Source organism: Aquarana catesbeiana, linkage group LG09, assembly GCF_042186555.1.
Source record: "Aquarana catesbeiana isolate 2022-GZ linkage group LG09, ASM4218655v1, whole genome shotgun sequence".
Lineage (NCBI taxonomy): Eukaryota > Metazoa > Chordata > Amphibia > Anura > Ranidae > Aquarana > Aquarana catesbeiana.
In genome coordinates this window covers 223,644,732-223,669,896 of record NC_133332.1, presented here as the reverse complement: position 1 = coordinate 223,669,896, position 25,165 = coordinate 223,644,732, and the positions used below count along the sequence as shown (strand labels likewise).

General features: G+C 47.7%; 1 protein-coding gene and 3 non-coding genes across 5 annotated transcripts; all 4 read left to right on the top strand.

Moving 5' to 3' along the window:
- The first annotated feature begins 17,713 nt into the window (after window positions 1–17,713).
- RPL12 (ribosomal protein L12) lies at window positions 17,714–24,898 on the top strand. Of its 2 annotated transcripts, none has more exons than XM_073599827.1 (7): window positions 17,714–17,897; window positions 19,799–19,872; window positions 21,374–21,472; window positions 23,381–23,462; window positions 24,398–24,484; window positions 24,612–24,724; window positions 24,845–24,898. In XM_073599827.1, exons 1-7 carry the CDS (start codon window positions 17,861–17,863, stop codon window positions 24,848–24,850), a joined length of 498 nt encoding a protein of 165 aa, XP_073455928.1. In that variant the 5' UTR covers window positions 17,714–17,860; the 3' UTR covers window positions 24,851–24,898. The 2 variants fall into 2 exon arrangements, with proteins under 2 accessions (XP_073455928.1, XP_073455927.1); XM_073599826.1 differs by lacking the exon at window positions 17,714–17,897 and adding an exon at window positions 17,906–17,975.
- LOC141109152 (small nucleolar RNA SNORA65) lies at window positions 19,581–19,704 on the top strand. Its single transcript, XR_012236161.1, has one exon. It is a non-coding gene; the product is annotated as a small nucleolar RNA SNORA65 (small nucleolar RNA).
- LOC141109153 (small nucleolar RNA SNORA65) lies at window positions 22,954–23,079 on the top strand. The gene has a single exon (XR_012236162.1). It is a non-coding gene; the product is annotated as a small nucleolar RNA SNORA65 (small nucleolar RNA).
- LOC141109154 (small nucleolar RNA SNORA65) lies at window positions 24,200–24,324 on the top strand. The gene has a single exon (XR_012236163.1). It is a non-coding gene; the product is annotated as a small nucleolar RNA SNORA65 (small nucleolar RNA).
- Window positions 24,899–25,165: the final 267 nt, after the last annotated feature.

The following is a 25,165-nucleotide window of genomic DNA, read 5'->3' as shown; positions in this document are numbered from 1 at the left end:
TTTTTTGGGATTTTGAACTTTGGACATTTACATACCTTTCTATATATTTTTATGCACACTTGTTGGGGATATCTTCTAAATTATTATTTTTTCCATTGTGTGCTTGATTTGCAAAATTTCTGTTTTGATTGCCACTATTGTTTATTCACCTGCGGGTACATTTTTTATTTATTTATTTTTTATTTTTATTTATTTTTATGGTATTTGATGCATTGAGATTAAGACACATTTGTTCAGGAGCACTTTGCACTTTACTGCATTTTTATGCCAGGGAGACTGGTTGTATTTTACACACTTTGCATTAGTGGTATATTCTTTTACACACATATGGACATTTGATTAATTGGGACTAAGGCACATTTTTCATTTTTTCACTTTTAGGAGCACGCAGCACTTTATTAGTATTATTATCTGCCTAGGGTATTGTTTGCATTTAATACACCCTAGCCCTGTCACGTATTGTTTACACGCATCACCTCTTTCACAAGTACTTCTGCTTTATTTATTTGAGTAGTTTTTTATATACCTTTATGTGCATATAGCCGGACAGCGCCAACACCCCTGTTTAGGCCTGTACATGTGCCTTCTTGAGGAGTGGGACCTTGTGGGCGCTGCAGGATTTCAATCCATGGCGGCGTATTGTGTTACTAATGGTTTGTTTGGGGACTGTGGTCCCAGCTGCTTTGAGATCATTCACAAGCTCCTCCCTTGTAGTTCTGGGCTGATCCCTCACTGTTCTCATGATCATCCTTACCCCATGAGGCAAAACCTTTCATGGAGCTCCAGAGCGAGGGCGATTGATGGTTATTTTGTATTTCTTCCATATGCAAATAATCACTCCAATAGTTGTCTCCTTCTCACCAAGCTTCTTGCTGGTGGTCTTGTAGCCCATTCCAGCCTTGTGCAGGTCTACAATCTTGTCCCTGACATCATTTGACAGCTCTTTGGTCTTGCCCATGATGGTGAAGTTTGAACAGAAGAAAGAGATTCTGTGGACAGGTGTCTTTTATACACATATTGAGTTGTCGTTAGGAACACCTTCTTAAATGGACAGGACTAATCTGTGTACCACATGAGCACATACCGTAGCCAGTCTGTGTGCTCCAGTTTTAGTAACCCCCTCCCCTATGAGAGGCTGAAAGCTGCTGTGGCTGGATAATGCACCAAGCGGTACTAATGTTTAGAGCAGCTGGCAGTGGAACTGGGCGGAGAGCCTGTGCTTTCTGCGTGCAAAAGAAAAGGGCCAGGATCTGATGCACAGGAGGTAAACATAGTGTACATAAAACCTTAGGCCTCATGCACGCAGGATGTTTTTTTTTTCTCTCCTGGGTGCCTTTGCTCCAGCAGAGGAAACTGCAGCTGATACAAACACACCTAAAGCTGTGTTTTGCATGCACATTCACCATTTGAGCTCCGGAAGATTTTACCCCCTTCATGACCAGGCCATTTTTTGCTATTTAGTACTGTGCTACTTTAACTTGTGATTGTGCGGTCATGAAATGCTCACAAAAGTGAATACACCCCTCACATTTTTGTAAATATTTTATTATATCTTTTCATGTGACAACACTGAAGAAATTACACTTTGCTACAATGTAAAGCAGTGAGTGTACAGCTTGTATATTGTAAATTTGCTGTCCCCTCAAAATAACTCAACACATTGCCAGTAATGTCTAAACCGCTGGCAACAAAAGTGAGTACACCCCTAAGTAAAAATGTCCTAATTGGGCCCAATTAGCCATTTTCCCTCCCCGGTGTCATGTGACTCAGTGTTACAAGGTCTCAGATGTGAATGGGGAGCAGGTGTGTTAAATTTGCTGTTATCGCTCTCACTCTCTCATACTGGTCACTGGAAGTTCAACATGGCACCTCATGGCAAATAACTCTCTGAGGATCTGAAAAGAAGAATTGTTGCTCTACATAAAGATGACCTAGAACCTGAAACTGAGCTGCAGCACGGTGGCCAAGACCATACAGCAGTTTAACAGGACAGGTTCCACTCAGAACGGGCCTCGTCATGGTCAACCAAAGAAGTTGAGTGCACATGCTCAGCATCATATCCAGAGGTTGTCTTTGGGAAATAGACATATGAGTGGTGCCAGCATTGCTGCAGATGTTGAAGGAGCGGGGGGTCAGCCTGTCAGTGCTCAGACCATACGTCACACACTGCATCAAATTGGTCTGCATGACTCTTGTCCCAGAAGGAATAGACTTCTAAAGATGATGCTCAAGAAAGCCCGCAAACAGTTTGTTGAAGACAAGCAGACTAAGGACATGGATTACTGGAACCATGTCCTGTGGCTGATGAGACCAAGATAAACTTATTTGGTTCAGATGGTGTCAAGCGTGTGTGGTGGCAACCAGGTGAGGAGTACAAAGACAAGTGTTTCTTGCCTACAGTCGAGCATGGTGGTGGGAGTGTCATGGTCTGGGGCTGCATGAGTGCTGTTGGCACTGGGGAGCTACAGTTCATTGAGGGAACCATGAATGCAAACTGTGACATACTGAAGCAGAGCATGATCCCCTCCCTTCAGAGACTGGGCCACAGGGCAGTATTCCAACATGATAACGACCCCAAACACACCTCCAAGACGACCACTGCCTTGCTAAAGAAGCTGAGGGTAAAGGTGATGGACTGGCCAAGCACGTCTCCAGACCTAAACCCTATTGAGCATCTGTGGGGCATCCTCAAATGGAAGGTGGAGGAGCGCAAGGTCAGCCCAGCTGGGGAGGAGTTGTCGGGTGGAAGAGCTGGAGTGAGAGAGTGTAGAGGCTGTCGGGGGCCCACAGGGAGCTCCCCTGTCAGGTGGCGCAGACACCAGGAGAAGGTCTCTAGGGCCCAGCATCTGTCAGGGCACCAACAACAGGAGAAGGGCTCTAGGACCCAGCGTCCCCAGCAGCACATCACATGGGCCTTTATAAGAAAGTGTATCAGTGCTTGAAGTTGCTGACTAATCTCAGCAACTGTTACCTGTGTTCCTGTGATTCCTTGCTCCTATGATCCCTAGTTTCTGACCCGGGTTGTTCACGACCTGTCTGCCTATCTCCAGTTCCTGACCCTGGCTCGTCTCATGGATACCCTCTGCCTGCTTCTCGTGTTTCACCCGGCTTCCATCTAACTTCGCCTGCTTGCTTTCAACCTGGTTCTGATCTTGGCTTTTGTTGACTACTCTACCATGTTTCCCCGAAAATAAGCCCGGGTCTTATATTAATTTTGTCATGTAATGTGCAGTCTTCTCTCCCCTCTCTCTTCCTGCCTGACAGGAATCCCCAGTGTGAACGGAGTTAAAATGCTTGTAAAATCCTATAATCCACTCTATTACAGTAGTATATAATGTACAATGTGTGTGTTTCTGTAATATAATTGTGCCAAATACCTTCATTATAGCGCCGCTCTGCGCTTCTGTGACCCGCCGGAGCTCTCTTCCCCACAATTATATTACAGAAACACACACATTGTACATTATATTCTACTGTAATAGAGTGGATTATAGGATTTTACAAGCATTTTAAACAAGGGCTTATTTTCGGGTAGGGCTTATATTCCAGCCCTGCTGGAAAAAAACACTAGGTATTATTTTCTGGGTAGGTCTTATTTCTGGGGAAACACAGTATTATCTCAGTGACTTTACAGACCTGTCACACCGCACAGGTGCCACCTGCCTGCAGACTCTGTTCATCACAACAGCAGTATTCCTGAGCTTTCTGCAAGCAACTCCACAGGCGACCTGTGCTACTTTGTGCCCGACTCCTCCTATCTCACCTTCAGGGGAGTCTGGAACTTAGCTGCAAAGGAAGCCTTCTCTCCATTGGCCTCCAGCACCTGGTACATGATATCCCCAGTAGGGATGAGCTTCGAGTTCGAGTCGAACTCATGTTCGACTCGAACATTGGCTGTTCGCAAGTTCACCGAACAGCGAACAATTTGGGGTGTTCGCGGCAAATTCGAATGCCGCGGAACACCCTTTAAAAGTCTATGGGAGAAATCAAAAGTGCTAATTTTAAAGGCTAATATGCAAGTTATTGTCATAAAAAGTGTTTGGGGACCTGGGTCCTGCCCCAGGGGACATGGATCAATGCAAAAAAAAGTTTTAAAAACGGCCGTTTTTTCAGGAGCAGTGATTTTAATAATACTTAAAGTCAATCAATAAAAGTGTAATATCCCTTTAAATTTCGTACCTGGGGGGTGTCTATAGTGTGCCTGTAAAGGGGCGCATGTTTCCTGTGTTTAGAACAGTCTGACAGCAAAATGACATTTTGAAGGAAAAAACTCATTTAAAACTACCCGCGGCTATTGCATTGCCGACAATACACATAGAAGTTCATTGATAAAAACGGCATGGGAATTCCCCAAAGGGGAACCCCGAACCAAAATTAAAAAAAAAAAATGACGTGGGGGTCCCCCTAAATTCCATACCAGGCCCTTCAGGTCTGGTATGGATATTAAGGGGAACCCCGGCCAAAATTTAAAAAAAAAAATGACGTGGGGTTCCCCCTAAATTCCATACCAGACCCTTCAGGTCTGGTATGGATTTTAAGGGGAACCCCGCGCCAAAAAAAAAAAAAAAAAACGGCGTGGGGTCCCCCCAAAAATCCATACCAGACCCTTATCCGAGCACGCAACCTGGCAGGCCGCAGGAAAAGAGGGGGGGACAAGAGTGCGGCCCCCCCTCCCTCCTGAACCGTACCAGGCCACATGCCCTCAACATTGGGAGGGTGCTTTGGGGTAGCCCCCCAAAACACCTTGTCCCCATGTTGATGAGGACAAGGGCCTCATCCCCACAACCCTGGCCGGTGGTTGTGGGGGTCTGCGGGCGGGGGGCTTATCGGAATCTGGAAGCCCCCTTTAACAAGGTGACCCCCAGATCCCGGCCCCCCCCCTGTGTGAAATGGTAAGGGGGTACATAAGTACCCCTACCATTTCACGAAAAAAGTGTCAAAAATGTTAAAAATGACAAGAGACAGTTTTTGACAATTCCTTTATTTAAATGCTTCTTCTTTCTTCTATCTTGCTTCATCTTCTGGTTCTTCTGGCTCTTCTGGTTCTTCTGGTTCTTCCTCCGGCGTTCTCGTCCAGCATCTCCTCCGCGGCGTCTTCTGTCTTCTTCTCCTCGGGCCGCTCCGCACCCATGGCATGGGGGGGAGGCTCCCGCTCTTCTCTTCTTCTCTTCTTTTCTTCTTTTCTTCTCTTCTTCTCTTCTTCCTATTCATTTTCTTCTCCGGGCCGCTCCGCAATCCATGCTGGCATGGAGGGAGGCTCCCGCTGTGTGACGGCGCTCCTCGTCTGACAGTTCTTAAATAACAGAGGGGGGCGGGGCCACCCGGTGACCCCGCCCCCCTCTGACGCACGGTGACTTGACGGGACTTCCCTGTGGCATTCCCCGTGACGTCACAGGGAAGTCCCGTCAAGTCACCGTGCGTCAGAGGGGGGCGGGGTCACCGGGTGGCCCCGCCCCCCTCTGTTATTTAAGAACTGTCAGACGAGGAGCGCCGTCACACAGCGGGAGCCTCCCTCCATGCCAGCATGGATTGCGGAGCGGCCCGGAGAAGAAAATGAAGAAGAAGAGAAGAAAAGAAGAAAAGAAGAAAAGAAGAAGAGAAGAAGAGAAGAAGAGAAGAGCGGGAGCCTCCCCCCCATGCCATGGGTGCGGAGCGGCCCGAGGAGAAGAAGACAGAAGACGCCGCGGAGGAGATGCTGGACGAGAACGCCGGAGGAAGAACCAGAAGAACCAGAAGAGCCAGAAGAACCAGAAGATGAAGCAAGATAGAAGAAAGAAGAAGCATTTAAATAAAGGAATTGTCAAAAACTGTCTCTTGTCATTTTTAACATTTTTGACACTTTTTTCGTGAAATGGTAGGGGTACTTATGTACCCCCTTACCATTTCACACAGGGGGGGGGCCGGGATCTGGGGGTCACCTTGTTAAAGGGGGCTTCCAGATTCCGATAAGCCCCCCGCCCGCAGACCCCCACAACCACCGGCCAGGGTTGTGGGGATGAGGCCCTTGTCCTCATCAACATGGGGACAAGGTGTTTTGGGGGGCTACCCCAAAGCACCCTCCCAATGTTGAGGGCATGTGGCCTGGTACGGTTCAGGAGGGAGGGGGGGCCGCACTCTCGTCCCCCCCTCTTTTCCTGCGGCCTGCCAGGTTGCGTGCTCGGATAAGGGTCTGGTATGGATTTTTGGGGGGACCCCACGCCGTTTTTTTTTTTTTTTTTTGGCGCGGGGTTCCCCTTAAAATCCATACCAGACCTGAAGGGTCTGGTATGGAATTTAGGGGGAACCCCACGTCATTTTTTTTTTTAATTTTGGCTGGGGTTCCCCATAATATCCATACCAGACCTGAAGGGCCTGGTATGGAATTTAGGGGGACCCCCACGTCATTTTTTTTTTTTAATTTTGGTTCGGGGTTCCCCTTTGGGGAATTCCCATGCCGTTTTTTATCAATGAACTTCTATGTGTATTGTCGGCAATGCAATAGCCGCGGGTAGTTTTAAATGAGTTTTTTCCTTCAAAATGTCATTTTGCTGTCAGACTGTTCTAAACACAGGAAACATGCGCCCCTTTACAGGCACACTATAGACACCCCCCAGGTACGAAATTTAAAGGGATATTACACTTTTATTGTTTGACTTTAAGCATTATTAAAATCACTGCTCCTGAAAAAACGGCCGTTTTTAAAACTTTTTTTTGCATTGATCCATGTCCCCTGGGGCAGGACCCAGGTCCCCAAACACTTTTTATGACAATAACTTGCATATAAGCCTTGAAAATTAGCACTTTTGATTATTCATGTTCGTGTCCCATAGACTTTAACGGTGTTCGCATGTTCGAACGAACTTTTTTCCTGTTCGCATGTTCTGGTGCGAACCGAACAGGGGGGTGTTCGGCTCATCCCTAATCCCCAGTCTTGGGGGGGGGTGACCTTGGCAGGAGAGAAGAGATCCTGGAAGAGAGGCACATGAGAGAGCAAGGAGAGATCAAGGAGAGGACAGCGGGAGAGAACACTGCTAAAAGACTCCAGGGGGGACAATTGGTCGCAGCCAAGAGGGCTGGTTCGTGAAGCACAGTCGGGAGGGCTGGGGAGGCACACCTGAGAGAACTGGTAGTTTGCAGCTTGAGATGGGTGCAGAACCAGAAGAGAGGACTGTGGGAAGGGCAGTGAAGAGAGGTCATTGCAGCCAGGCTGGCTGGCAGGGCCTGAAGAGAGCTATCTGGGATTGGTAGCTGAATAGAGGACAGTTAGCACCTGAACTATTTCTACACAATAGGGCCCGTGGCCCCTGCCCGTAAAAGGCAATCCGCTAAGGCCTGACTGAGTTAGTGTCAGGCCTAACCATGTGGTGCTAGCTAGTCTGGAGGAGTAACAGTCTGCGGCTAGTGAAGTGCTGGAGGAGTAACGTTATGCAGCAAGTGAAGTGCTGGAGGAGGGAAGGAAAAGAGGTCTTAATCACTTGCCACCCAGGCCAATTCTGACATCTCTCTCCTACATGTAAAAATCATCATTTTTTTGCTAGAAAATTACATAGAACCCCCAAACATTATATATGTTTTTTTTAGCAAAGACCCTAGAGAATACAATGGCAGTTGTTGCAACTTTTTATCTAGCACGGTATTTGCGCAGCAATTTTTCGAACACGTTTTTTTGGGAAAGAAATAGTTTTGTGCTTTAAAAAAAACCAAAAGAGTAAAGTTAGCCCAATGTTTTTGCATATTGTGAAAGATGAAGTTACGCCGAGTAAATAGATACTGGTAGTTACCGGTAGTTTGGTACTTAAAAATCCCCATAGGCGACGCTTGAAATTTTTTTACTGGTTACATGTTTTGAGTTACAGAGGAGGTCTAGGGACAAAATTATTGCTCTCGCTCCAACGTTCGCGTTGATACCTCACATGTATGGTTTGAACACCGTTTTAATATGTGGGCAGGACTTATGTATGCGTTCGCTTCTGCGTGCAAGCACACAGGGACAGGGGCGTTTTAAATTTTTTTTTTTTATTATTATTAATTATACTTTCTTTTTTTATTTTGACACTTTTTTGAAAAAAAACAATTTTGATTACTTTTATTCCTATTACAAGGAATGTAAACATCCCTTGTAATAGGAATATGACATGACAGGTCCTCTTTATAGTGAGATATGGAGTCAATAAGACCCCACATCTCACCACTAGGCTGGGAAGCCTGAATTAAAAAAAATAAATAAACCGATCACTGCTTCCCAGCCAAAGAGGCGCCGTTTTTTTGAATGCAGAGGCTGTGCGTGACGTCATAACATCGCGCCCGGCCTCCGATGGTCATAGAGACTCCGGCGACCATTTGGACCATTATTGCTCTCACTCTGACGATTGCGGAGATACCTCACATGTGTGATTTGAACACCGTTTACATATGCGGGCGCAACTTACTTATGCGTTTTCTTTGCTGCGCAAGCTTACGGGGACGGGGGCGCATTAAAACATTTTTTTTCCATTTATTTTAATTTTTTTACATTGTCTCTGTAAAAAAAAAAAAAAAAAATGTGATCACTTTTATTGCTGTCACAAGGGATGTAAACATCCCTTGTGACCGTAATAGGTGTTGACAGGTACTCTTTATAGAGGGATCCGGGTTCTAAAAGACCCCAAATCCCTCCTTTGCACTTCAAGGTATTCAGATCACCAAAAACAGCGATTCTGAATACTGTAGTTTTTTAAAAAATTGGCGCCATTGGCAGCTGAGTAAACTAGAAGTGACGTTGTGGCGTCGCTTCTGTGTTTACGCATAGGAGACTCACATAGGCTTTTAGCTGCATCAGTTGTCATCTCTAAAGAGCTGACTGCGCGCTCTAAAAAACGGTACCGTGGTGTCACCCCGGTATAACCCCTGAAAGCCGAGGCCGCATATGTGTGTATGGTCGGCGCCAAGGGGATAACATAAACGCACAGAGTTGTTTGACTTATTGCTTTAAGGTGGTGAAAAGATGTCTGAACCCAGAGTGTTAGGTGGGTTGGAATGTTCCCCAGGTCATGGCGGTGCAGATGAGCTGGTGAATCCAAGCAGCCTCCTAGGAGGTCATGCTGCATTTGGAGGCTCGTCCGAGATGCTATCTGCAGCTGGCCCTAACCAACCTAGACAAGAGCCACAATCCATGTGGGAAGCCGCTTCTATGGCCGGGGTTGCTTGGGGCAGGAGTCAGGGAGCTCCAACAGAGAAGAGCATCGTTCTGGAAATCTTGGGAAGTGAGCACACTGAGAGAGAGATCAGAAGTTGGCTGAGAACTCTGGTCCCAGGGCACCGGGCTTACATTGTGGAAACTGAAGCCACATATGAGTTGGATCAAGTCAGGGTACTATTGGAATGGCAGAAAGCGGTACCTGTGTGTTTCCAGGAGGAAGAGGTACGTCTGGCTGAAGGGGTGATTGCTAAAGTGTTCCCACTCAAAGTGGGAGGAGAGCAGACTGAGAGGCGGCCATCGACCCGGGCTCAGGAGAAGGGCCCCATACCTGTGAAAGCCGATTCTCTAAGGGGCCAATGCCCCTCCCTCTTTTTACACGGATATGAGCCGGTTAGTCAATAGCTTAGTGAAGAATGGATCTGGAAATGCCAACCAGAGCTATCTAAGACTCAGGTTCTTCTCAGGGCAATTGCCGACTCCTGTGGGGGAACATGAGTTTGAAAAGTGGATAAGTAAGGCTTTTCAAGCCATGGAAGAGTGGAGTGTTCCAGAGACTGTAAGACGACAGCGGCTTAGTGAGAGCCTTCGAGGCCCGGTGGCTGATGTGATCTGTAATCTGAGGATGGGCAAGAAAACTTGTGTCACCATGGACCTGTTACGTACCTGCCAGATGAGCCTGACGTGCAGTGGGAAGGCTTTCTCGTACAACCCCCGGCTCAAGGGCCACCGGTGTTGCAACAGTGGCCGCAAGAGCCTGGCGGTGTATAGGTGCCTGGTTCGTCTTTGGTCTTGTCAGTTCAGCTGGTGCAGCAGGAAACAGGAAGCAGGCTGGTAGGTGCAGGGCTGGGGAGACACTGAATACGTAGTCAGACAAGCCGGGTTTGGTAACAGACAATCAGATGTAGATATAGACGACAGGCAGGGAATGGTCAGGATACAGGCAAAGTTCGGCAACAGGATATCAAGCAGTGTAGAGTTCAGTGGCGTTGTTAGGTGGGTGCGGGGGGTGCGGGCTGCACCGGGTGACACCCGCCAGAGGGGTGACACCCGTAGATAGCGGCACACACCGCTACACTGCCCGCTGCGGCTTGTGCTGTGTCCCTCAGCACAGCGGACTGAAGCCGCCTCCCCCTCCTCTCTGTTTACTTCACACAGGAGGAGGAGGAGCCGAGGGACACACACGGCTGTGTGCATCTGTCCGCGCTGATCTGAGGTCTGTAAACTTTATGCATACAGTATGTGGGTGGACATGTGCAGGGGGATTCTATACTAATGGGCGGCGCTGCACTGAGGGAGATTCTATACTAATGGGGGGCGCTGCACTGAGGGGGATTCTATACTAATGGGGGGCTCTGCACTGAGGGGGATTCTATACTAATGGGGGGCTCTGCACTGAGGGAGATTCTATACTAATGGGGGGCGCTGCACTGAGGGGGATTCTATACTAATGGGGGGCTCTGCACTGAGGGGGATTCTATACTAATGGAGGTCGCTGCACTGAGGGGGATTCTATACTAATGGGGGGCGCTGCACTGAGGGGGATTCTATACTAATGGGGGGCGCTGCACTGGGGGATTCTATACTAATGGGGGCTCTGCACTGGGGGGGATTCTATACTAATGGGGGGCGCTGCACTGAGGGGGATTCTATACTAATGGGGGGCGCTGCACTGGGGGATTCTATACTAATGGGGGCTCTGCACTGGGGGGGATTCTATACTAATGGGGGGCTCTGCACTGAGGGGGATTCTATACTAATGGGGGGCGCTGCACTGGGGGATTCTATACTAATGGGGGCTCTGCACTGGGGGGATTCTATACTAATGGGGGGCTCTGCACTGAGGGGGATTCTATACAAATGGGGGGCTCTGCACTGAGGGGGATTCTATACTAATGGGGGCTCTGCACTGAGGGGGATTCTATACTAATGGGGGGCTCTGCACTGAGGGGGATTCTATACTAATGGGGCCTCTGCACTGAGGGGGATTCTATACTAATGGGGGGCTCTGCACTGAGGGGGATTCTATACTAATGGGGGCTCTGCACTGAGGGGGATTCTATACTAATGTGGGCTCTGCACTGAGGGGGATTCTATACTAATGGGGGCGCTGCACTGAGGGGGATTCTATACTAATGGGGGGCTCTGCACTGAGGGGGATTCTATACTAATGGGGGGCTCTGCACTGAGGGGGATTCTATACTAATGGGGGGCGCTGCACTGATGGGGATTCTATACTAATGGGGGGCTCTGCACTGAGGGGGATTCTATACTAATGGGGGGCTCTGCACTGAGGGGGATTCTATACTAATGGGGGGCTCTGCACTGAGGGGGATACTATACTAATGGGGGGCTCTGCACTGAGGGGGATGTCTATACTAATGGGGGCTCTGCACTGAGGGGGATGTCTATACTAATGGGGGCTCTGCACTGAGGGGGATTCTATACAAATGGGGGGCTCTGCACTGAGGGGGGAATCTATACTAATGGGGGGTCTGCACTGAGGGGGGATTCTATACTAATGGGGGGCTCTGCACTGAGGGGGGATTTTATACTGATGGGGGAGTCTGCACTGACGGGGGATTCTATACTGATGGGGGTCAGCACTGGGGGGGGGGTGTATGTACTGATGGGGCGGTCTGCACTGAGGTGGGAGGTTGATACTGAGGGAGGGGGGTCTGCAGACTCTGTACTGAGGGAGGGTTTCTGTACTGATGGGAGGTCTGTACTGAGGGAGGGGGTCAGTACTTAGTGGGGGGTCTATACTGAGGAAAGGGGGTCTGCACTGAGCGGGGGTCTGTACTGATGGAGGGGGTCTGTACTGAGGGAGGGGAGTCTGTACTTAGTGGGGGGGTCTATATTGATGGAAGGGGGTCTGTACTGAGGGAGGGGGGCTATATTGATGGAGTGGGGTCTGTAGTTAGTGGAGGGGGGTCTGTACTGAGGTAGTTGGTGGAGGGGGGTGACACCAATTTTTTTGGCACCGGGTGACACCAACCCTAGTGACGCCACTGGTAGAGTTGAGCATGGTTACAAGGCAGGCTGGGGTCAGGATAACAGAGATCATTCGTAGTCAAACAAGCCGGGTAAAACACAGGAAACAGATCGGATCACAGGAACAGGAAGTCACGGGAACAGGTATGAGCTGCAGATCAGACAGCAAAGACACAGTGCTGCTGAGGTGTTTAAATAAGGCAGCCTGTTGCCAATCACTGAAATCAGTCTGCACTATATTAACCCCTAGGTGGCAGATCCGTGACAGGACTACATACGCTTTGTATGCTGTATTTGGAAGTGTCGAAACTACCGCAGACCTAATGTACAGATTCAACCACACTCACCAACAGACGGGAGAGAGTCTGTCCGAATACATATCTCGAATAGACAGGATGCTGCATCAAATTATCCTCAAGAGGGGTATTGACCCCAAAGATGTTGACCAGGCTCATCTGGACCGGGTTCTGCAAGGGGTTCGGCCAAACCATCCTATTGTATTAAAGCTGCTACTGAAGAGAACCCAAGTGGTGCCTACGTAGCCCGGACTGATAAGAGAAGTATGAGAGGAGGGAACAAAGAGAAAGTGGTAGCCCGATCGGTTTATGTGGAAATTGATTTCTCGGATGAAGATTGTGGAACCGAGTCTGAACCAATAGGATTGGCCATTCCTGACATTAACAAGCCAGTAGCTGAACTCGGGTCAACCAAATTGATGGCCAAGATAGCTCAGGCACGAACTCAAATGTATCATGCTCTAATGTGAGTGATGGAGACCCAAGCAAATTTCCAGGAACCAGGGACTCGTCAAGGGGGGCAAAATCTGTTCCAAGGGCGAGACAAGAGTCTGAAAGCCATGGTTAAGTTGTCAAAGGACCAGCCGGGTCCTTATGTGGTGGTGGAAGCTGATTCAACAGAGGAGAAGGTTGGAATAGCTGGCCCCGGTGATCATACCCACTCGGGCCTTACTAAGGAGCGGGGGGCGAATTCTTGTCAGTGTGAGGAATGTTACTAGTCACTCAATCAGCTTAAAGCTGATAGTGATAGTGATCGGGAAAGTGAGTGCTGCCACCCCAGTGGCGAGGGACGAGTTAGTTCAGAAAGGGGATGAAAGAGGAACCACTGTCCAATGCCCAAATCTACCTCCCACTTGGGAGGATAGGATCAAAGCTCAGATAGCTCGATGGGAGAAAATGTTCTCCAAGAATGACTTTGATGTAGGCTGTGCCAGGAGTGCTCAACATCGAACTCGGCTGACCGAAGATAAGCCCTTTCGAGAAAGAGCCAGGGGAATCCCCTTGTGTGATCTGGAGGATCTTCAAGAGCAGCTGGCTGAATTGAAGAGGTCAGGGGTCATTAAGGAGTTCAGGAACCCTTATGCTTCCCCGACTGTGGTGGTGAGAAATAAGAATGGGTCCCTTCGGATGTGTATCAACTACTGAACCTTGAACCCGAAGAACTATCCCAGATCAGTACACAACCCCTCGCATTGAAGAAGCCCTACAATGCTTATCGGGGCCAAATGGTTCAGTGTACTGGATCTGAAGAGTGCATATTACCAGATACCCATGCAGCCAGATGACCAAGAAAAGATGGCCTTTATCAGCCCTCTTGGGTTTTTTGAGTTTAACCGAATGCCACAGGGATTAACAGGGACTCCTGCTACTTTCCAGAGATTAATGGAGAACACTGTTGGTGATATGAACTTGGTGGAAGTGCTAGTGTATCTTGATGATATCATTGTGTTCAGGAGAATGCTGGAGGAGCACGAAGCTCGGGTGGAGACATTTTTCCAGTAGCTACACACCGAGGGGAGAAGCTATCGTTAGAGAAGTGACAGTTCTACCAGACCTCGGTCACGTACCTAGGGCATGTAATGTCAGCCGAGGGAATAGCAACTGACCCTCAGAAGTTGGAGGCTGTTACTTCCTGGCTGCTCCCGAATACCGTCACTAAGTTGAGGTCGTTCTTGGGTTTCTGCTCTTACTATAGAAGATTTGTGAAGAACTTCTCACAGATTGCCCGGCTGTTGAACGAGCTGTTTACAGAAGCAAACGGAGGGGGATCAGCAGAAAATTTAGAGAGGAGGCACCAGGAAGCCCCGTGAGTCTATTCAAGAACAATGGATGGTAAAGTGTGAAAGGTCTTTTGAATGGCTGAAGGAGAGCCTGGTTGAAGCACCGGTGTTGGTCTATGCTAATCCATCTAAACCGTATGAATTGCACGTATATGCCAGCAGAGATGGCCTGGGGGGGGGGGGTTGTACCAAGAGTTGGAGGGGAGACTTTGACGAGGGGCCTTTGTGAGTTGCAACCTCGACCGCCCCCCGCCCCCTGAGAAGAACTATCCAGTGCACAAATTGGAGTTCCTGGCCTTCAAGTGGGCTGTGGTAGATAAGCTACGCGACTATCTGTACGGGGCTACCTTTGCAGTGAAGACTGACAACAACCCCTTGACCTACTTACTGTCCACTGCCAAGCTGGATGCCACTGGATATTGGTGGTTGGCAGCCCTGTCTGAATTTCAGTTCAGCTTGAAATATCGACCAGGAGCAGGAAACCGAGACGCTGATGCTCTTTCTCGAAGGCCTCACTCCATAGTGCTGGCCAGAAGATCTGGATCCATCTACCCTTGGAAGGAGTGCAGGCTGTGTGTCAAGGAGTGGAGTATAAACACAGGGGGGCCAAAGGGGCCGAAGCTGTGGGAGTCACCCCCACAGGAGTACCAAGATATTACTGTGATTTGACCCAAGTACGCAGCCAAGAACTGCCTCTGTTGACAAAAGGGAAGATCCACTGGGGAGTTTGATAAGGAAATCATTATCCACCCAAGACCCTCAGATATTGGTGAATATCCCTATCAAGGGGGCCAAAGTAGTCCATAGAGAGTGGAAACAAATGAAGTTGGAAGATGGAGTCATATATCCAGTGGCGATGCTAGTGGAGGGGCAGGGGTGCGGTCCACACCCGGGTGGCACCCGCTAGAGGGGTGACACCATCCCGAGGCTGATGAAAGCCCTGGCTCCCTTAGGCAGTTTTTTTTTTCAGCCGGCCCGGAACATACCTCCAGCGCTGCAGCCTGTGTCTTCTTCCTCCTCTCTTCACTCCTGTGCTGAGCCCTGAGCCTGTGTGTCACTACCTATTCTCCAACCGCTGCACACTGTGTGTCTTCTCCAGCTGCCACCCAGGCATTCTTTGTATCCTGATCCAAGCTGGTACAGTAACGGGCGGGGGCGGGGGTGGCCAGCTTGCTATGTTAGTAATTAGTAGTTAGTATGCTAGACAAAATCCTGCACATGCCGTTTTGACAAAAATGAGACGCTCGGTCGTACAACAATCGAACCGTGTGTACGAGGCCTTAAAGTTTCAATTTGTATGCAATCAGGCAGGCCCTTGCACTACATGGTTTCGGTAAATCTGAAGACAAAAATCTGCAGAGCTCAGGGCTTCGATTTTACACAGCTGATCAGCAGGCTGGGACTTGCTGACAGGCTTGTGCAATTGTGCAATCAATTAGGGCATATGCGCACCCTCAATCCAGAAGCAGGCAGCGACATACAGGTATGTTGCTTTGCCTGTGCGGGCCGTCTGTCCGCAGTACATTGCGGGTGGGCAGTCCCTAAGCAGTTAATGTGATTTTGTGTGTTTGACTTTAATGCATTCTTTTTTTCAGAAAATGAATTTATTCTGTCCATTAGACTGCATTAACATGCAAACGTGCATAAACATGGTAGCATTAATGAGCATTGGCCGTTTTTCTGCCCAAACGCTCCTCTCCTCGATGTGCTGGTGGTGAGTTTCTTTTTCTTTCTCTAATCGCCTATAAACACCTATGTGTGCATGGATATAAAGGCTAACATAGAGGGGCATTTAGAGGGGCAGAAAAAAATCAAATGCCTGTAAAAGTGGTGTTTTTGCTACCCGGTGTGCATGAGGCCTTAAAGTGTTACTGAACCCACAACAGTAAAATCAGTCTGTATGTGCTGTAAAGCATGTTTGTTATATTTACTGTGGAACCTAAGGGAGTAAATCCTCTGCATTGTGTAAAAAAGCAGGTTTGAGGCTGTCTTTTCTTATCCTCCCATTCTTTTACTTTCCCCAATCCATCTCCTGATAGGACAGAGACTTTTGGGCAAACTGCACATGCTCAGTTTGATGTGCATTCCTAGAGAGGCTGCATGTGACCGGCACAGGGCCAATCAGCATTGTCCAGACAGAGGGTCAGGGGTTCTGCAGCCTCATAGGACAGTCAGAGGAGAATGTAAACAAGATTTAACCAGACTTTGATAGAAGTCACAAGACTGCTATATGCTGCTGATGAGAAAAAGTATTTAGCTGCTTATATTTACTAAAATAATTGCATTTCGATGTGCTGTGTGAGACCAGATATAGTGAATGCAGGGTCCTGGGTATAATAACATCCCCTAGCAACCAAAAGTAGGACTAATGTCCAGTCACCCTAAACAGCTACATCTGAATAACAATTGCCACGTGTAAGCTGTAAAATAAAAATCCTTTCTACAGATCGGCTGCATTATCACACCAAAGCAGCCAGGAGCGGCCATTTGATGGTTTTCACATACCTCACAACTTTTTGAGATGGGAATGAGGGACACCTATTAACAAAAGTATGTAGGTATAGGACATACCCCTTGCCACACCCCCTTTAAAGGAGAATTGTACAACAAAAATGATTCGTTAAAGGGGTTGTAAACATGCATGGTTTTTCCCCTTAATGCATTCTATGCATTAAGGGGAAAAACCTCCTGAGCCCCGGTTTTACTTACCTGACCCCGATCCTTCGCCGGCCAGGAACGAGCAGACCAGCTCTAGCTGGTGTCTCGTGTCCTGATTGGATAGATTGATAGCAGTGCAGCCATTGGCTCCCACTGCTGTCAATCAAATCCAATGACGCCGCGCCGGGGCCGAGTCCTGCATTCTGTGAATGGACACAGATGCAGGATTCGGGAGTGCGCCCGCATGGGTTCTGAGTCTGATTTAATGCAGATAAGGCACCAAGTGAGTTTAATTACCACCTTAATCAGCCACAGAACCTGTGTAATTAATGTGTGTCCTCGATTAAAGGGATGATGTGGCAATCCTAGCCGCTGAGGGACCGCAGAAGAGGGTGTTCGGGACCACTCTGTGCAAAACGAACTGCACAGTTGGCGTATGACATGTTTGTTTTAAAAAAAACAACAAAGCTTTACAATCCCTTTAAAACCACAAATGTTTTTTTTTTTACCACTACTATGCCTTTAGACATTTACAACTGCAGCAATTTAGAATTTGGATGAAAGGTTTAGCGCTGGAAAACACTTTCTGAAGGCTAAATAATGCATTTTATATACTATATAGATCAGACCAAAATGAGGAACACAGAGGGGCTTGTTTCCAAATTATGGACAGCCCCTCGAAATCTGGACAGTTGGGAGCTATGGTTTTTATACTAACTACGCTACTTTCACATTTGTTGCCACACACAAGATGGCGGCTAGAAGGAGACAATGTTCCAAAATCCCGCGATATCTCCCTGTCATCCCGCGAGATCTCCGGCCATAATAGGTCGGCGACGCGCTTGCTCCTCCCTTTTTCCTATCCCGCTTCCTTTGCTGGTGGAGGTGCAACTGTTCTTCGGTCGTCCCGAATCTGGGTTCATCCGACACCGAAACCGGTCCGAGAGAAGCGGAATCCCCCTTAGTCCGGCACAGACATGCCTCCTAAGTTCGACCCCCTCGAAATTAAAATCGGTACGTGAGGCGGGACAGGGGGAATGCGAGCCGCCCAGCCGAGGGCCTCCTGTCCCGGGCAAGCCGCAGCGGAGTCACGTGTGTGCGGGGTAATGTGTGTTCCCAATCCCCGGGGCTGAGGACAGGTTCTCTTCATACAGCAGAGTGTGTGATAGACGGGTATGGAAGGAGTGGGGCCTCCCGTGACATGGATATGGGGGGAGTGGGGCCTCCTGTGACCTGGGTCTATGGGGGGGGAGTGGGGCCTCCTGTGACCTGGGTCTATGGGGGGGGAGTGGGGCCTCCCGTGACCTGGGTATATGGGGGGGGAGTGGGGCCTCCCGTGACCTGGGTATATGGGAGGGGAGTGGGGCCTCCCGTGACCTGGGTATATGGGGGGGGGGGGAGTGGGGCCTCCCGTGACCTGGGTATATGGGGGGGGGGGGAGTGGGGCCTCCCGTGACCTGGGTATATGGGGGGGGGGGGAGTGGGGCCTCCCGTGACCTGGGTATATGGGGGGGGGGGGAGTGGGGCCTCCCGTGACCTGGGTATATGGGGGGGGGGGGAGTGGGGCCTCCCGTGACCTGGGTATATGGGGGGGGGAGTGGGGCCTCCCGTGACCTGGGTATATGGGGAGGGAGTGGGGCCTCCCGTGACCTGGGTATATGGGGGGGGAGTGGGGCCTCCCGTGACCTGGGTATATGGGGGGGGGGGGAGTGGGGCCTCCCGTGACCTGGGTATATGGGGGGGGGGGGGGGAGTGGGGCCTCCCGTGACCTGGGTATATGGGGGGGGGGGGAGTGGGGCCTCCCGTGACCTGGGTATATGGGGGGGGGGAGTGGGGCCTCCCGTGACCTGGGTATATGGGGGGGGGAGTGGGGCCTCCCGTGACCTGGGTATATGGGGGGGAGTGGGGCCTCCCGTGACCTGGGTATATGGGGAGGGAGTGGGGCCTCCCGTGACCTGGGTATATGGGGAGGGAGTGGGGCCTCCCGTGACCTGGGTATATGGGGGGGGAGTGGGGCCTCCCGTGACCTGGGTATATGGGGAGTGGGGCCTCCCGTGACCTAGGTATATGGGGGGGGGGGGGAGTGGGGCCTCCCGTGACCTGGGTATATGGGATGGGAGGAGTGGGGCCTCCCGGTTATGGGGTCTACAGGCTCCTTTGTATTTGCAGTGAGCTGCCTTTTTCTGTACTGGATAAATGGAGATCGCTCCTAGGGCACATAGAAAACAATTGCTTTCCCTGTCTCATTCACACCACAATAGATAACTGCACATGTCAGATTGTGCAAGTTTAGAGGATGATATGAAAGGTAACCTGTTGCTTTTCCCTGGATAGGCAAAGCACTGGTTTACTTAAATATCAGGTTGAGGTAAATCTTCACCTGATCCAGAGATCTTGGGCTTTGAGTTTTTGCTGTCTGCATACTTCTGCAGACAGGCAGTTACTTGTCAGGCCGGTAGGTTTCTGATAGGGTTTCATCTTCTAGGAACCAAAAGCATAATGTTGCCAGCTGTGCAGACTTTATAACCAAAGATCTCTGGATCAGAGACAAAAGTGTTAAGTACTGTACAGAACTGCCTCGTGCCATCAACTGATTTTTAAGATTTGGACTTTTAAAGAACCTCTAGGATTAATGGACCTATTGCAACGCTTCCTTTTAATACAATATTTGCATCATCCCTTAGGTTGCCATAGCCACCCGCCACTATACCAGTCTGGTGTGTCTGGGTATATTCCAGTGGTGAGCTTAGAAAGACCTCCTCTTAGGAAACAGAATGTGTCTGTGTGTGACTGGTTCTGTGCCGAAAGATTGAGTACATTCCTTTATGCATATATCAGGCTTTTTTTTTGCATGCTGACAGTTTTTTTTTTTTTTTTTTTATTATATTAACTTCCCGTGTGTCTTTTTTTTGTAGTTTACCTGAGATGCACTGGTGGTGAGGTAGGGGCTACCTCAGCTCTGGCCCCCAAAATCGGACCATTGGGTTTGGTAGGTTTATTCTAATTTTGTTTTTCCTCTCTAGTTTGCTTGTCCATATTGCGAAATTCTCAATAGCTTAGGGTCTATGGGAGTTTCTTAAATTTTTTTCACTATGGTGAAGACTAACTTTTCTGTCAGGTTTTATATGTATGTGTCATTGGAGAGATTTTTCTTCTGTCCTTGTGACATCAGAGCAGAAATGGTGTGGTAGAAGAGGCCGGACAGCAGTGAAGTTTAAATACTTCTCCACTTTGCTTAAAAGAAAAGTGTTCCTGTCACTCTGTCCTGCAGAGGTGTTGGTAGCTTTTTTTTTTTTTTTTTTTTTTTTTTTTTTTTCCCCGCAAGCCTCGCACTTGGATGTTCAAGACTGGTATTAAATATTTTTGATATGCTGGTGTATTTTTTTGAAGATAAACAGCCCCTTCGCGGTGCAGAACAGTTAGGGATGTGGTGACTATTGAATGTTGTGTACCACACTTAAAGCAGAATTCACCCAAAAAGGGGCCGTTGCACTTGTTTGCATCCTCTGTCCCAACCCCCTCCACTGCCACATTTGGCACTTTTTCAGTGGTAGAGGGTACCTGGATTTGACAGGTACTTGCTGCCACTTCGGTCAGATCGCTGTGATGATCTGAGCAGTAGTTTACCCCCCTCCATTTCTGCACAGCCTTCTGGGACACAGCAGGTCCATTCAGAAAGTGCTCATTCAGGACCATTGAGAAACTGGCTGTGAAGTCACAAGGCCTCACTGCCAGTTTCTCTTAAAGAGGAAGTAAACTTCCTCTGCAAACTTTTACCTCTAAGTAAGCCAGTAAGGCTTACCTATAGGTATTGAAAATATCTCCTAAACCTGTACAGTTTGGGAGATATCCAGTGCATGCAGCCAATGACCTCACCGGTGCATGAGATCTGGAGGAACAGCTCACGGGTGCTGTTTCTGAGCCCATGCCATGAATGGTGGTTCCTGTGTGCATGCACGGGAGTGGCATTGTCGTGGCTCCGGCCAAACGGCACCGGAGCCTGCAAACCTGGAAGAAGCTCCGGGAAAGGTGACAACAGTGTGTTGGGACCGCTGCAACAGCTTATTTATAAGGTAAGTATTTCATGAGCTAGTATGCAATGTATACTAGCTCATTATGCTAGAGTTTTTTTTTTTCGGGGGGGTTTGTTATTAGGTTTACAGCCTCTTTAAAATGCCAGCACCTGTATCTGAAGCCAATTGTAAGAATCACCTAGGGTGAGGACATTGCTGGGTATCTGGATAGGAAAGTGTATTAAAGGCAGCATCAACAGTATTTGTAGCTGCTGACTTGACTTTTTTGGGAGGAGACTGGAGCTCCTCTTTAAATGTGTGAAATAGTCATTGCTAAACACTTTTATACATGCCTGTTAAACGAACATGCTGTATTCCCCAAGTGTTAACAATATGAATATCTTGCTTGGTCTTAGTATTTGGAATTTTCTAAAGTGGTTGGGATGTTTTCATAATTTTTTTTTTTCTTCCTTTTAGTCTCCCAAAAAAGTTGGTGATGACATTGCCAAGGCAACCGGTGACTGGAAGGGCTTGAGGATCACTGTCAAACTGACCATCCAGAACAGACAGGCCCAGGTAATTCTCTAGACTGCCACTCCTTGTTGGGATTGATGTTTTGTTAAACTACTTGCCCCCCAAGGTGAACTTGCCCTTTAATGAAGGTACAATGTTTTGCAACACAAGCAAAATGTAATACATTTTGACTTGATATACAAGTAGCATTATGTCACAACTAAGTATAAAAGAGAAAGAAAAGTGTAGCAATACAATTAACGAAGGTACAACATTTAGCAACTCACATGGTTGATTAAAAGAGGCACATCTAAGTATGCAGGCATTTGGGGTAAAGCTATCCACATAGACCATCCCCCACACCGCCGGCTCTCACTGCTGTCTGTCTGCAATTGTGACCAGGAAGACTACCCTTCATTAGCGTGATCTAAAAGTGAGGCTTAAACCGCTCGTGGAGCGCAGCATGGAAGGGACCATGGCTATTTGGAGGATCTCTGTGTACAGCTTTACCTCTTCTAATCAACCATGTGAGTTGCTAAATGTAACTTCATTAACTGTATTGCTACACTTAGAGGCGCCTTTCTTTTATATTCAGTTGTGACATGATGCTACTTGTATATCAAGTCAAAATGTATTACATTTTGCTTGTCTTGCACAAAACTCAAACCAATTTGGACTCAAACCAAGGTTTTACTGTACTTTTGAATCTGCAGACCCAAGAAACATCATTCTGATCTAGGTCAGTAACTTCTATTTTAGGTAGTGATTAAGGAACAAATGTAAAATATTGGGACATCTGACGTGCACATCTACATGCCTGTTCTAAAACTGTTTTTCAGTTTTTGAGGCAGCCCTGGAATCCTCTTCCAAATCAGTCGGAACCATAACCTTTTGTAGGTTTAAGTGCCATCCTTTCTTTAACTTTAGCACAAAAAGGTCAGTCTGGTATTCTAAGGTAAACATTGATCATATTGCAAGTGTCAGCTGATAATTCCTTTCTGGCTTGATGAGAGCCAGGATTTCATGCTTGGGGTGGAAAAGGTTGCAGTCACACCTGGGCCTTGGGACTGAGGTTGAATAACCTTATCTAGCAGGAAATTAAGTAGTCTGCAGTAGAGTATTGGTATGGTAAACTTTTATGGTTCGAAGCTCTGATCTCAGTAATGTGAGGTTGGTTACATTTCACTGCTTTATAATGCACAGTTGAACCAACTGTTTACTAAACTAAAGACGATAAAATGTATACTTTTTTTTAGATTTGACTCTTTGAACAGGATTGTATAAATGGGACTAGTAGACTTGTGTATAGGCGGCATGTTGGAATAACATGCATAGTAAAATAAAAAGGCTGCCATTGACACCTCCCTGAAAATGTTAGTATGCCCAGCTTTATCTGGCTCCGGTAGTTAATTGCTGGCCCAGGACAAGTGCAGTCAGTACTCCTGATGCTTGTTCCTGGTAAGTGAAAAACCACTAAAGCCACAGGCAGCTTGGAACATTGGTATATACTGTTTGAGTTCAGTAACCACAGCCTGTAGAAGCCACCCGCCACTATGCTGGTCTGCCTGTGACCTAGTGTATTCCAGTGGTGAGCTGAGAGCAAACCCCATCTTAGGAAACAGGGTTTTTCCTCATGTGGCTGATCCTGTGCCGATAGACTGGGGATAAGCCTTGAGGGCCAGTTCACACCAGATGCAGTTTGCGCTTTTTTTTTTTTTTTTTTCTGCACAAAATGCATGCACAGTGTTTTCCATGTATTCCAATGGCTTTAGTTCACACCATGCAGTCAGTTTCTGCACCGGAAACTGACTGCATGGTGTGAATTGGAGCCATTAGATCACATGGGAAAACACTGCATGCGTTTTTAGTGCAGAAAAAAGTGCACAGAACTGGCCCTTAATGTGAAGTGGATTTGTCAACCAAGGCACTGACACTGGGATAAGGATACTGACTTTTTTTTTTTACCCTCAGATTGAGGTTGTACCATCTGCCTCTGCTCTGATCATCAAAGCCCTGAAGGAGCCTCCACGTGACAGGAAGAAGCAGAAGAACAGTAAGTGCAACTCATCCCAAATATGCTCATCCATCATAGTGTGTGCAGATTGGGACTAAATAGTCCTGCAACCCAAACCCATAAAGAGGTTTGGTGCCAACGGTGAACTCTTACAAAACTGCTTCACTCATGTGCCACCAGTGCTCCAAGTCCCTTACTGGATATTTTTATTGCGAAGCATGCCTGGCTGTCAGACAGCCATACAATCTTCCTATTGCCTTGGTCAGCAGCACTCCATGTTGGCAATGCTTACTAGAGACCAAAAGGCATCTCAGTGTAATAGTTTACCGAAAAAATAAAATCTCAACTGTATTGTCCACTCATAGATTAGAGCTCTGTAATTCAGTGTGCAAACAGCACCACCATTTAGAAGAAACGTTTTGGGCGAAGCTTGGCCTGTGAGTCTGTTGCACACACCAGTGTTTCATGCCGTTTGCTCATTGCATTGGCTCTTTTTTTCTGTGTAAGTGGGTTTTGGGATTTTTATACTACATTATGAGATTTGCCTTTCTCTCTCCTATGCAGTATGCATTGCTAACAGCCAGGTGCATTTGATCTCGTTGGTTGTAAGTCAAAAATATATCTGGCAACTAGCATTTCCAGAAGCAGACTTGTCTCCTTTTGCACAGTGTTGTAAAACTGGTTATTTGCCCAATCCAGTAAGTCTGTAATATATCCATGTCCAACATCATGCCCATTCAGTCCACCTTATCACTGGGTTTTCTTTTCCTCAGCCACCCGCCACTATGCCATTCTGATGTGTTTGGTAATAATCCAGTGGTGTGCTTAGATCAGCATCCATCTTAGGAAACAGGCTCACTCTACCAGTGAGTGACTCTGTGCCGAAAGTTTGGAGACAGTTGTATGTACAGTCATGCTTACTGCTTATCACTAAATGTTGTAGTATTAATGACTAGTCCTATTTATTTGAACAGTTAAACACAGTGGAAGCATCACGTTTGATGAAATTGTCGGCATTGCTCGTCAGATGAGGCATCGTTCCCTGGCCAGAGAACTATCTGGTGAGTATGAATGCCAAAACTGTCACGTGGGTGTTATGACTACCCACAGCCAAATCTTTCCTGAGCAGCTCAGCAAATTTGTCCGACTAATAATGCAGAAGATAATTGTTCTACCACCTTGTTTCAGGTACCATTAAGGAGATCCTGGGCACGGCACAGTCTGTGGGCTGCAACATTGATGGCAGACCCGCACATGATATAATTGACGATATCAACAGTGGTGACATTGAATGCCCAACGGTAAGTTTTGCTTTATTTGTTTTGAGTTTGCTGAGTTTTGTACTTTTTTGTGTTTTTTTTTTTTTTTTTTTTTTTATTTTTTTTGAGTTTTAATCTGTTTTTGTTTTTTTTCCTTTACAGAGCTAAATCTCTCCGAGCTTTAATATTTAATAAAAAACAAGTTGCTCTGAAAAATGGTCTCTTGTATTCTTGCAGTCATAAGGGTTTGTGGGGTGACTGTCTTATAAAAGTGAAGTTGTATGAATTGTGGGATTCTGTGACGGGTGTCTTGGTTAGATTGTAACACCAACAAATGCTGCAGCATATAGAGCAGTACTTTAGGTTCTGCCACCAAAAGGTTGTAAGGTCCCTACCATTGGCAGCTGCCTTCTGTATTGGCCATAATGTATCAGTTCTGTTCTACTAATGTGGTTTTGTATCATGGGAGGAAGCCCATATGCA

What these genes read in the sequence shown, in the direction of transcription:
- RPL12 (XM_073599826.1), top strand. Translation starts at nt 17,921, where the DNA reads ATGCGAGCCGCCCAGCCGAGGGCCTCCTGTCCCGGGCAAGCCGCAGCG. An exon ending in CAGGAAGAAGCAGAAGAACA is followed by an intron (nt 23,463 to 24,397) that starts GTAAGTGCAACT and finishes TTATTTGAACAG; the next exon opens with TTAAACACAGTGGAAGCATC. An exon ending in CCTGGCCAGAGAACTATCTG is followed by an intron (nt 24,485 to 24,611) that starts GTGAGTATGAAT and finishes ACCTTGTTTCAG; the next exon opens with GTACCATTAAGGAGATCCTG.